This window comes from Ixodes scapularis, unplaced genomic scaffold (assembly GCF_016920785.2).
Source record: "Ixodes scapularis isolate PalLabHiFi unplaced genomic scaffold, ASM1692078v2 PGA_scaffold3__209_contigs__length_174095766, whole genome shotgun sequence".
Lineage (NCBI taxonomy): Eukaryota > Metazoa > Arthropoda > Arachnida > Ixodida > Ixodidae > Ixodes > Ixodes scapularis.
The window spans coordinates 34,616,235-34,629,449 of record NW_024609868.1 but is presented as its reverse complement, the minus strand read 5'-3'; the positions used below and the strand labels follow the sequence as shown (position 1 = coordinate 34,629,449).

At 45.8% G+C, this 13,215-nt stretch overlaps 1 protein-coding gene across 1 annotated transcript; it reads left to right on the top strand.

Moving 5' to 3' along the window:
- Positions 1 to 7,337: 7,337 nt before the first annotated feature.
- Positions 7,338 to 12,384, top strand: LOC8030737 (keratin-associated protein 19-2). The gene is made up of 3 exons (XM_002402664.5): positions 7,338 to 7,417; positions 8,246 to 8,934; positions 12,178 to 12,384. Exons 1-2 carry the CDS (start codon positions 7,406 to 7,408, stop codon positions 8,921 to 8,923), a joined length of 690 nt encoding a protein of 229 aa, XP_002402708.1. The 5' UTR covers positions 7,338 to 7,405; the 3' UTR covers positions 8,924 to 8,934; positions 12,178 to 12,384.
- Positions 12,385 to 13,215: the final 831 nt, after the last annotated feature.

Sequence of the window (13,215 nt, the reverse complement as noted above, 5' to 3'; positions counted from 1 at the left end):
GTTAATTTTCGAACGACGCCCTTTTTTTGCGAACTTCATGTTCACCATAGAAACCGCCCAATAATCACTTTCCACCGCAGGCAATCTGCACCCACGTTCCACTAGTTCCGTCACTTCAGTTCATAGGCATAGGACATCAAGGGTACAAAAGCAGAAATCGCGTTACGGACACTATAATACTGTGTCGTCTGACTTCTCTGTTTGACTGTTTTTGTTGTTTCTTTTTTTTTTTTTCAGGCTCCGCTGGTCTGGAGCCGAGCGGTTTCGCCCATCAACCGCGAAATACCTCTCGATGTGTTTTAGGTGCCTGGAAGTGCTCGAGGACACTCAAATTATTGCCGTCCACCAAGGAAGAAGAAACATAAGAAAAAAAAGAGTGCCACAAGTTGACCTGCGTGGCATTCAAGCTACGTCCTTTCCACGTTGTGTACACTGCAGCGGAAAGGCTCTCTACCGCTTTATAACATTCACACTAATTTATTTCCACAATAAAAAAAAAATATTTTTATACACATATTTTTAGGGCGAGTTTTGTGTTGTTTTTCTTAACGACGACGAGAGGCGTACCAAAGAGCACAAAGCGGACCGGTCGCCTTTTTAGCCGTTAAAGCAATACCGTCTATAAAAGGCAAGGCCTGCGCATGACGTAAGACTCCGCAAAGCGCCAGACGCGGCGGAGCTTTGCGGCGTCGCGTGTGGCGCTTTGCGGCGCCGCATCTGACGAGAGATGCCGCAAAGCGTCAGACCCGTCCATCTTCGCGTCACCGCGTGCTAGCTTCGCGCTTGTTCTCAGGCGCTGCAACACACGCTGGCGCCGCCGCTAACACAAGCGAGATCGGCTCATGCGTGGTTCCACTAGTGTCGACGCTTGGGAAAGAAAAGGTGCGGGGCCTTGTCTTCTTGGTGATATTGATTGGGGCCCCACTTGGCGGGCCACAACAACTGTGTTATAAAATTTAAGCGAATGGATCGGGCGGGTAATCTGACGTTAGAAAAGAGGTTGGGCAACGCTGAACGCGATAAGGAACACGACCCTTATTAATAGCAAAAGCCAGGGATCACATGCTCCGCCATCTGATGCGTTATTCGTGAATAGAGAAAGCGCGACAGCCACGCGAACAAATATTGAAGGGGCGGAAATACTCTAGCCCCTTTTTTATTACGTGTGTTTGAGTCCGAGGTATTAGTGAGGATTCGATCTAGGAGACCAAGAGAAAGACAAACCGAGGGTGGAACATACTTTTCCCGATAGCGTAAAAGACAGCCCTGTATGAAATTAAGGCGTAAACCATCCAGTTAGGTTGTGTTTCCCCTGACGCAGATGAGAGAATGACTCTCATTTTGTTGAAATTATTATTTAAGCAACGAGCTTCAACGGCGTATGCGTTCGTTATCTATTTAATAAAAGGTATTTTTTTTTAGACTTTCGTTCAAGTATGGCTTCCCTAGGACGCGTCTCCGACTGACGTTCAGCGCTCTATGGTGCCGACATATCGAAAGTGGTCCCCAAGTGGCAACAAATGACGTCATAAAAGCAGGAGTGTCGCGCTGTCGGACGTCGCGATCCTGGCGGTTGGTCGCAGGAATGCTGGCAAAGAGCACGAGCGACCGCGAGTGTCTCTGTCGACGCGGCGTCCCAACTTCTTGCTGCCGAAGCTTCCGTGGACTACCACACTGGAGGGCGACCTGCAGCGGAACAGGCGTCTGCCACATCCATCACCGATTCAGGGACACCGCCAGGGTCGCGACCGACGACAGCGTGGTACTTCTATGACGTCACCAGGGGCCCGATGCCACACGGCGGGACCAAGGGACCGTTACAACGCCATTTGCTGCGATTGGTCAGCTCCGCGCCGCTGACCAATCGCAGCAGACGGCGTTGTTCCGGTCCTTTGGGTACGGTGCCTGGAACGCGTCTCCGACTGGTGTGGTTACCGCGCCCAAAAAAGTGGTCCCTCGATTTCCGCCTGATGACGTCATAAAAGTGTCATGCTGTCTCCGGTCGCGACCCTGGTGGTGTCTCAGCAGCTGTGGTGGACATGACAGACGCCTGTTCTGCCGCAGGTCGCTCCCCAGTGCCCACTGTGACAGTCCACGGAAGCTATAGCAGCCGAAAGTTGGGACGCATGGGACGCCGTGACGACAGCGACACTCGCGTTCGTTCGCGCTTTTCGCCAGCATTTCTATGGTCAACCGCTAGGATCGCGACAGTCGACAGCACGACACTCCGGCTTCTGTGACGTCATTTGTTGCCACTTGGGGACCACTTTTGATGTATGGGCAGCATAGGACGCTAAACACACCAGTCGGAGACGAGTTCCAGGCACCATAGCATGGGGCCCCAGGCCGAAATCGAGCGACCACCCTTTTTGACGCGGTAAAGCACGCCAGTCGGAGTCGCGTTCTAGGCATTATAGTTTAAGACACCAGGCAAGCGCTTCTGAATGTATTATTCAGTATATGCACAATTGACTTTGACCTATAACTTTTATTAGTGTTATTAACAGAAAAAAACACATTCGAAACAAGAAAAAAATCCCCCAATAAAAGGTAGGCAAAGAAAAGAAAAAACAAGAATATGAAAAAGAAGCAGTTCTATCCCTAATGCCGCGTTTTAAAGGCTAAGAAAAACGCAACAGATATTATAATAAAGCTACAAACTATTATATCCGTTTATGGCGCAATATTGGAATATTGCCCCGGATTATTGACGTCATTTACAAAAAGAAAAACCATTAAATACATTTTGAAAGCGGCCAAACATTTGTTCTCATGCTTGCAAGGCTTTCTTAGTATGTCTATCTGTTTCCTGGAAATCATCGTCGAATAACACACCTTTCTAATGAAATTTATCGAGGTAGAAGCATCGGTCGCCGATTTCAGCCCGTGCCCTCTCCGACGTAGCTATGATGCGAATTTCAATAAGGTTGTCCATTCAGCAACACACGCGTTACAAGGTCAATCGTAGCTCCATTTACAAGGTGTCTAAGGTCGTCGCGATAACCGACCAATAAACGAGATGCAAAAACAGTTGGCTTTCTGCCCGATAAGGCGAGGTAAACAGTTGTTGTTCAAGTTGGTAGCACTTGTTGCTGTCGGCTCTGTGTGTCTTGTTTCTTCCTCTCTGTCTGACGTAAAAAGAACTGACTTATATCTGGCGAATAAAGTGGTGACAGCTTAATGTTGTCATCGGCTGCTCTAGAACAGAGAAATGAAACAGCTTTGGAATTGTGGGCGACCCGAATGATTGAGCACCGACAGTAGTTTTGATGCAGCTAGAAGCTCTGCCACGTTCTCACGAGGCGTACGACTTTCTCGAGTCTCATGTCTTGACGTTCGCTCCCTCACCTTAGTAGCACCCCTTGGCATGCTCACTGTTAATGAGAAAAAATTTAGATTTGACAATGATTCTCGAATATTTGTTTTACCCTATTCTTTTTTTGGTACGGGGTAGATATCTTGTTGTATTAGACGAACTTCGCTGGAAGGTGTACACATATAATACGTCTGTTCCACAAATGATAGAGTTTGTGTGTTTTGATATTAATTTAATTTATTTACTTCAGAAAAAATTAGGACAACAGCAAAGAGGCCGAAGGTTTGTCGGACTAGTCCTCCAAGCACCCGATTGTTATTTCTTATATAATTACTTAAAATTTACTTATATGTTGTTACTTAGAAATCTAGCTATTTTTTTTCAGATATACTCTCGTATTTAATCGAGACCGAAGCCAATAAAATGCTTCGTTTTAGGAACACGGTGTCGCATCGCAACCGTAACAAATTTACACTCCAAAACAAACATGTCAGCAGATAAAAATGAAATGTACACGGACTCCTTAGAGACATGTATATTCGTGGTCATGCCAGTTTCAATTTGAAGTGTGTCTTTCTTTTCTTTATTCGAACGTAATGTGCGTTCACATCTCACTATATTTAGCTGTCACAATAAAACAGTAATCTTTTTTTTCTTTTTTTGCTGATCTAGTCAAGCTGGACACAGCTGAACGAGATGGTACATGTTACGAAGGTTGGCTGAGTAACGCAGTGTCTCGAAGTTGCGCAATTTAACCCTCGAGGAAATAGGTCACGAATCCCTGTTATCTAGTTCTCCGACGGAAAAATGAATTAACCGTGAGAATCGCGGAAACCTCCTGACATATCCGCGTCCTTTGACGAAAGAGAGCGCGCGCGGACAATTGCGCGGAAACACCTACGCGATTGCCACGGAGAAACCTAGAAATGAGTTTTCATCGCAAAAGCACAGATTCGCGGCAAAACGTTTTACGTCACAAGGAAGCCATACGCGAAAAAAGACGCTTTCTAACTTCCGCCTGCGAGATGAACCGCAATGCTCGCAGAAGCCCCTAACCGACACCGTGTTTCAGCCTTGAGGCTTTCTTGTGCATTTCATTGAAACCTCGTGACGATGGCCAAATATTGTCGCCGCCTAAATGAAAAAAGTAAAACGAAACAAAAACACACACACACACAAAAACGAAGCTTTACTTGAGTTTTTATTTAGACACACAGGATGTCCTTTGCATAGAACAGCGTGGGTGTATATTACATAACGCCGCGTACTCAAGGGGGAGCCTAATCGACAAGTTGCCTCGCGTTTTCTCAGACGCCACATAACGGTGTCCGACGAGACGTTGATGACCAACGATTCGAAGAAAGCGCAGAAAAGCATTTTAGAGGTTTCCGGAACCGACAAGCTTGCACTTATTATGTAATGCCACAAAAAGACGTCTTTACCCGTTTCCTTGCTGCCCGTACACCCTTCAGGACCAATGTTGACCATTAATTGCTGCCATCGTATTGCACAAATTACGTTCAGACAGACAGCAAGTTAGTGACGGAGCCTCAATTTTGCTTTTCAGAAACAGAGGGTTGAGCGTTAAAGGGGTGGGATCTCCTATAAAATGCAAATAGGGCTTTTCTTAGTGGAGGAAAATCTTTGATCATCAAGAAGCTACGCATTCTTAAAACAATAATTAGAAATTGAAATCTAAATAGTTTAAAAACACAAAGATTTTTGTTTTGTTTTTGTTTTGTTCGGATGCGTTTACTCCTTCTAGTGCTTACAGAAGTGAGACGGTTCCGTGCTCAGTCAACTTCTTAAACATTGCATGCATAAACGTAACATAGTGAAGAGCAACACTTAAAAAAAGAAGTGGAGACCACAGGTTTCCAATAAGTCTAGCGCATTTAGTTTTTGTCCAGGGGTTTCTTTTTTCCTTCCTTTTTGAGCGCCGTTTTTCACTACCTTGCGGTACAAAGTTAATGCGAACAAAATAACGGCACACAAAATAAAGCATAACTCACATGCAGTACGTAAGAACCAAATTTTGCGGCTTAGGCTTGTGCCACAAAATAGCGATTTTTACCACAAATAGTCGTTTTGATGACCTTATAATACCTAGCGAAACACTACTAAAATCGACGACGGCTTGTTTGTGCTGTAGTTACAGACAGAGTGAAGACGGCAGGGAGGAGCATTAGCTTTTCTGCCTCTAGCGCTAACTTCGTACATTCGTTAGCGCTTCAGAGTCACTATAGCGCTTCGAGCGTTTGTGCCACACCGTGGTTTGTGCGCAGCCAAAGCACACCAGAAGGCAACGGGCGCGCGCTGAAGGCCGGGCGTTAGAAAGGGGCGCCCTGCCCTTCTCACTCTCTCAGTGACTGTAACTGCTGTAACTGTGTCGCGCTCTGTACATCAAGACTAACTAGCCCAGTTTTTTTTCACCATGTTCCAAAGATTAACATTGATATAGCCTAAGGTTAAAATGTGCGACACTTTGTTTAAGGGTAAGATATGAAAAAAAAAAAAAAAACACGCTTGGGATGATACAATTAAAGGGTGAGTAGGATAGCACAGGCCTTCGTGGAACAAACAGAAAAGAAGCCAGAAATAAACGAAATGTTTACGTCCCCAAAACTCAGGCCCGCAGTGGGTAATTGATAAAAATCAGGAGAAAAAATGAGAAAAAATAAGAGCAAAAATAAGAGCAATGGGAAAGAGGAAGAAAAAGGATGATTGGAGATGAATTAATACAAGAGGAAGATTAAATAAAAAACAGTTGGTAGTCCAGCGGTCGGTTCGCCAATCTTTTTCTCCTGTCGCCTTCCTTCCTTTGTTCAGCTGGTTTTTTACCCAAGACCCGCAGTGGTGCTAGGGCATTAAGTAGATGGTGCACTGACTTATCGTGTGTCGTTTCATACTAGTGACGAAATAACCTAGACTTTTCCATAGAGTCGCAAGAAGTCATTCAGAAGGAAAAAGAAACAAGTTGATTGAGTACAAAGAAAAAAGGAAAAAATTAATTGAACAATTAAACACAAAAAAGGTCCAAATTTTTATAAAGAAAAAGAAAATAAACTCGGATAAGGAAGAGTCGGCTTTTTTCAAGCGCCGTAAATTCCTGCAATACCAACGAATCAGCCGGAGCGTCAGCTCCTCAGCATCCGCACAAAAACCCAAGGCGGCCCAAATGCACACGTGTCGCATACATTTTCGTCGGCCTCTCGATACATGGCAGGCTCTTGAGACCAGCTCGCTGAGAAACAGCTGAAAAGGGATGCCTCTCGAGGGGGCAACGAATCTTCGGGTGGAGGGGGGGAGATGACTTCGTCTAAGCACTATCCAGAAGGCCGGATCTCAGCCTCCCTCCCCAACCCTTTCGCCCGTGAGATGCCATCCACTTCATGGGCGGTTTCAGCTCGTGCAGAACCGGTTAGACCTTGGAGTTACGTCACAGGACTTCACAACAGGGTCCTTTCTTTTTTGGTACCCTCTGCTAACGGCCGAGGGAGTCTGAGAGAGGGAAAGAGCTGCATCCTCCAGTCTTCCAAATAGTAAGGCGTTTTTGGTTAGCGTTGCCGGAATCCACCCCTCTCTGCCCGTCCTGCGGGCCATGGCTACCTCCACCAGAAGAAAACGCGTCTCTTCTAAAATGACCCTGCCCGGCGTTTTTTCCCCGAGGTGGGAGGGAGTGTCCAATGACCGCCAAGAGAAAGGCAACAGACCGCCAAAAGAAAGGCAACAGACCGCCAAAGAGAAAGGGAGAGCCCCGAAGAAAATAAAGACGCGGGTGAAGCAGAGAAAAAAATACCCCCCGTGTTTCGCTCTTCGTGTGCTACCCCACCTGTACGGGACCTCTCCCTCCTTCCTTCCCGCGGGGCTCCTCGCCTCTTCCGAATGTTATTAGCGGGAAGTCAGCGGTTGCCGCGTGAGATTGGCAGTCATGGAACCAACACTACAAAGAAATAAGAGAGCAAGCGTTCGGCAGGGAAGGTGCGGATATATAAGCGCGGCCAGTAACCAGGCGCAGACCATCGCCACGAGGTACGAAAAGAGTTCGACTGCCTGTAAATCGTGTTGCCACCAAAGAAGTCGCCAAATATGAAAACCACGGTGAGTGTCGAGCTGCACCTCGCCTATATGACGGGGTTCCTTTCTCCTCGGGCTTTTGTATTGAAATCGACTTTCATTTTAATTTGTGTGTTCAGCTTGAGCAGATAGAGGAATAGACGGAAGCAAGGGGTGGCGTGGAAGTGATTGCCTGTATCACTGTCCGGTCGCAGAATGGAATCTTGTGACATCAAGAGGCAGCGAGGCTATTAGGTGGCACATAACTGTTGATGTCACTTGAAAAATAAGGTTAATCGTGTAAGGAAAAAAAAACAACAACAAAAAAAAACAGATTGGTTACACACTTGCTGTAAAGTTCATCTAGTTGCACATGGAATGTCGATCAAAGACCCTTTATGCGCATTATGAGTCGGGATGGACACGTAATTTGAAAGAGACAGAAAAAAGAGGGCCGCTTATCATTCTGGGCAACTGGATACGATATATCAGATTTAAAACGGATATCCACCATACCTCGCTGGAACACAATGTCGAATGACAGTGCACAAAGGGATTCGTGAATTGAGGATAATTAAAAAGAACAACAAGGAAACGCCGGCTATTGTCAAATACCGTGGCAGAGGTTTCAGCTCACCACTTTGGCATCCAAGATAGTTTAGCCAAGAACGTCATGCATACACCAGATTTCGACTCATGCCTTAGTTACAGTCTTGTAGCAGTAAAAAACACCAAGCTGAGAGATTTATTAGTCGCATGTAGTGGGAAAGTTGTACTTACCGCTACCATAACGAAAGCTAAGACGCTATGATTATCAATCGATTTTGCCGGTTTGTGAATAGCACTCTTCAATGGTTCTTGCTCCCGACACAGCTCATCCTGCTGGTCAGCCTGGCCGCTCTGGCCTTGTCCTACGCCGAGGACAAGCCCGCCGAGGTGCCCGCGACTAGCGACAAGCCGGTCGCCGACGCCGCCAAGGACAAGAAGGACGAGAAGGTCGAGAGCCGCGGCGGCTTCTTCGGACCCGGCGTCGGCCTGGGCTTCGGACCCGGAGTCGGCTACGGAGGCGGCCTCGTTGGAGCCGGCTACGGAGCCGGAGTCGGAGCCGGCTACGGAGGCTATGGCGCCGGCTATGGCGGCTATGGAGCTGGCTATGGCGGCTACGGCGGTGGCTACGGAGGTCTCGGCTATGGCGGTCTCGGCTACGGAGGTCTCGGCTATGGCGGTCTTGGCTATGGCGGTCTTGGCTACGGAGGTCTCGGCTACGGCGGTGCCGGCTATGGCGGCTACGGTAGCGGCTACTACGGAGCTGGCCGCGGCTACGGACAGGGTGGGTACGGTTACGGCGCTGGAGGAGCCCAGAAGAAGGTGTTCGGGCAGAGCACGTCGTACGGCCATTCCTCGACCTACGGTCTCCAAGCTAGTTCCGGAGGCGCTTACGGTGCTGGCCACCAGGCGCACGGTGGAGGATTCGAGAAGGCTGGCCACGCCGGAGGCGTTGGCGGAGGTCACTACGGAGGAGGCGGTCACTATGGCGGAGTCATTGGCTGAGCTTCCGGCAGGTTAGGACTTTTCCGTTCTCTGTCACCGGGAAGAAGAGGTTGACACGTTGCCTTCTGTCGTCCTTTCTCTGTTTCTTTCACTTAGGTTGCCTTACGTTCTTTACCCAGTCTAGGGGTCTTAAGAAAATGGTAAACTTACATCAGCTTGCCGGCGCCTGTAGTATATTATTATGTAGAAGAGGTATTTTTGAGTCACTGGATGAACTTTCGGAGTGCTGCAACTCGAGTAAACCCGTCCGCCATAGTTAGCTTTAAATTAAAATCCGCCGAGTCATGCCCCGGCTCCTGTTCTAAAAGATCCGAACGCCAGACATGAGCTTTTGAATACATTGTGTAGTTGTAGGTCTCAAATAATGTGAAAGTTGGGATAATAAGGAAGGGAATATGGGAATGAGCCACTGCTACGTCGACACAACAAACACTTCAGATATCATCCCAAAAGCCGTCCAATCGGCAGACGAGGAGCGAGGAAATATTAACTGTGAATCTCCGCAAATTATCCAGTGACAAAGAATGTAGAACGAATGGTGTTTTGGTATTCTATTTTATCTTTTTTACCACATTAAGCTCGGTAGTCTCCAAAACTGATCTGGTAAATCTTGTAAAAATAGTACAAACTTCAATAATTCAGTTATAAATAAGTATAAAATATTATCAAATCGAACGCAATTTGTACTCAAGCTTTGCCTTAACTTGTAACAATCTTAATTTTTTTTGAATACAAGACAGCCGAGGAAGACTATTGTTTTCTTTTTTTTTTGTCACGAGCAGAAATACCTTCCACTTGTCAAAAATATGCTGTCGTATAGATATCACTATTCATACATTGAGCTTTTAGTCACCAGGAATCAATTGTAGTTGAAACAAAAAGTTGCATAACGAGTTTGAAACTTTTCTCATATGCTGCCGAGCTTCAGCAATTTATATTTGCACAAAAATGTGTTCTTTTTGCGAGCATTGCTTTGCGTTAAATCAAAAAGCAATGGATGACAACCAATGTAATTTCAGAACAGTTTGTCAGACAGGATTAAAAACACAAAAAAAACACTAGCTAAAAAAATCAAAACGACAAAGAGATTTTTTTTTTTAACATAAATTCAGACTTAAAGCTTATGGGCAAACATGCGAAAAAATGTCAATAAAATGCAATATGTGTTCGTAAAAAAAAAAGAAAAGAAAAGAAAGCTACAGCTGGAGTGTCGGAATCAAGACACTTCTGTCTTCCAACAATTTGTTTCCAAGCTATTTCTTAAAGAATGCCTTTAACTAAAATCTTATGTGAGATAGCAAACTATCAACGAAAACATAGAAAGCGTGAAGTCTTCATCCACCCGCATCTATGATAATGCGGTGCCGTATGTGGTGGAAACAATTACTTTCTTGAGTTAACCCCCACCTTTTCTTAAAACCTAAGAACTGCAGGAAAAAAAAAAAAAAGGACTCCGCCTCTGAATTTTTAAAAATAAGAAACGACATTGCGTCACTCACTATGAGCTTATCATTTCTCTGACGTCACGGAAAGCAACGAGCACCAGTCAGCATCTCTTTTTCATGGCACCGACAAAAAGAAATACCTTCAAATTATGTCCATACACGTTTGCAAGTACGGCCACTGGGTTTTATACGGGGTTAAAGTCAGCGAACAACATGAGAAAACTATAGAAGAATACAAGAGACAGGATAGACGCTGAACTCATAACTCAATATTTCACCCAAGAGGGAACAAGAAAGAATATGACGTAACCAACAAGCACGTGATCATTGCGCGAGAACTCCAGAGCGCAGGGCGATGGCTGCAGCGCATCGAAGCGTTTAAAAACAGAACTTCTTTTTTAGATGCCGTAACAGAAGGATGGCTCGCGTAGCGCTCCCCCAGACCTTGAATAATGCACGCCTCGTAATTTTCTATGGAGAGTTTTTCCTTATATCGATCGATGATAGCGGTGCTAGCCAGATTTGGATTACATGTACAGGTTTAACAGTGCAGAGGCAAGTGACTCCCCACCTTTGACCTCATAGACAGGTTATGTTCACGTAGCCAATCATTATTACATCTTCCCGACTGTCCCACGCCCAAAGATATAAAGTTCCAGTTGTTTTTCCAGCCCCTAAAAAAATGGCCGAGATTTATTCCAAGGTGCAATTAATTATCACAAAGTATCTCGAATGAAATGTAAAAAAGGAACATGCTACCTAGTTTGTGCCCTGCACCTCGCGCGTGGTATACAGCACTCCTTTAACATATGGTAGAAAGTACGTAACAAACAGGAAGATGTAATAATGGTAGGCTACGTGAACATAACCAGTCTATGAGGTCAACGGTGGGGGTCACCTGCCCCAGCACTGTCAAGCCTCTATATGTAATAAAACCTGGCCAGCACCGCTATCATCGGTAGATATAAGGAAAAACTCGCCAGAGAAATTTACGAGGCGATTATTATACAAGGTCCGGGGGAGCACTGCGTGAGCCATCCTTCTGTTACACTATCTGAAAAGAAAGTTTTGTTTTTAAACCCTTCGATGCTCTGAAGCCATCACCCCGCGCCCTAGAGTTCTCGTGTCGTGAGCACGTGCCTGTTGGTTATCTGTCATCTTCTTTCTTCTCTTCTGGATGAAACATTAAGATGTGAGTTCAGCGTCTATCCTGTCTTCTGCCTTCTTCTACAGTTTCCTCACGCTGCTCGCTGACTCCAACCATGTATAATGCTTACCAACTAGCCTAGCTCACCACCCTTCTACGGCCACTGGGCACTGCCATCTTGCTGCTGGTGTGGGTAGATCGTCTGCTAGTCAAGCATTGCTGAGGCGTACTCACGGCCTCAGCAATGCTTGAGTATTAGAAGGTCCACCCAGACCAGCAGCAAGATGGCGGCGCCCAGAGGCCGTAGTTGCAAACGTCTATAGTTGGTAAGAGGTTAAAAGTTCAGGGGAAACTGCTCCCACCTCTTTCCACTACGGCAGAGCGAACGCTTGAGGGGAGATCGCCTCCTCTTCAGGGTTCGCTCCGCTAAAGTGGAAAGGGGTGGGAACAGTTTCACCTGAATTCTTAACCTGTCACCGAATAAAGTGCAACTTTTTGGTGCGTGGACCTTCTCGTGCTGTTGTTATCATGTGGCAGATTATATTGGGATGCATCTTACTATTTACATAGGTTAAAGCAATTCGGTGGTTTTTGGACTGAAAAAAAAAGAGAAGACTATATTCTTGCTCACGTGCTGGTTCTGTTCTGCTTGGCTTCCGCAGGATACTACTGAACGTCGCCGAAGGTCACGGATGAGCGGGGCTCCCAATTCTCTGGCTGCTTTGTTGCTGTTCTGCCAAATTCTGTCTCCCACTGAAATTTGGGCTTGTCCAGGAAACACGCTGAAACGCCGACCATACTGAACCGAAGACGTGTGCTCAATCGTCTGTAAATACTCGTGTTTCAATAAATGTTCCTGTTTTCCACGATGACTGTACATTAAACCGCCACAAAGTGCCGCCGCAAGAAAAAACAAAACAAAAACAAATCGCCTGTTTCAGACAGTTTGTCAAATGCACTGAAGATGCAATATCATTTCATGGAGTTCCTAACAAGCAGCACTTTCTATCGGACTAATTTTCTTTGAACTGTCGCCGCGCCTAGTAGATTACCAGCTACTTTTATCCCCAATGTCCAATAACGCATAGAATGCAGTATGGAAGGAACGATTGTTTAAATTTGTCAAAAAAATATCAAAGAGTCGTTTTGGGGAGTGGAGAACATGTTGTTTATTAATTTCTACGCACTTGACACAGCGACGTCACGATGCCAAGTGGCTTTACATTACATGATGTCAGGTCATGTGACATCAACTTTCCCGCTACATTTATCGGGGAAATCATTATGGTATCACGTGACACTGTTACGTGACAAGGCAGCATGATGTCATGTGATATTATGCCGTCATCCGGTCAGTCCAGCACTAGCGAGAAAGATTTGTGCAGGGTTCCCAGTTAAGAGTATCGCTTTCAAAACAAAAAAGGCTGCTCAGAAAACGAGATGAAATCCATAATTTTATGGCCTTACTTCTCAGAGCCGTTGTTGTGGGACTATGATGATCGAGACAGCATGGACCGCAGTTGGGATCGATTCAATTTGGGCAGGTCTCGTGGGTTTTCTAGAGAAAATAACTTTTAATTTTTTGCCCAACTATTGAGGAATTTGCTCATGCGCTTGAAAACACGCGTCTAACCCTGTTTTTTTGTGATGCCCATCGGCTGATCAATACGAGAAAGAGGGATAAGTTCGCTTTAATCACG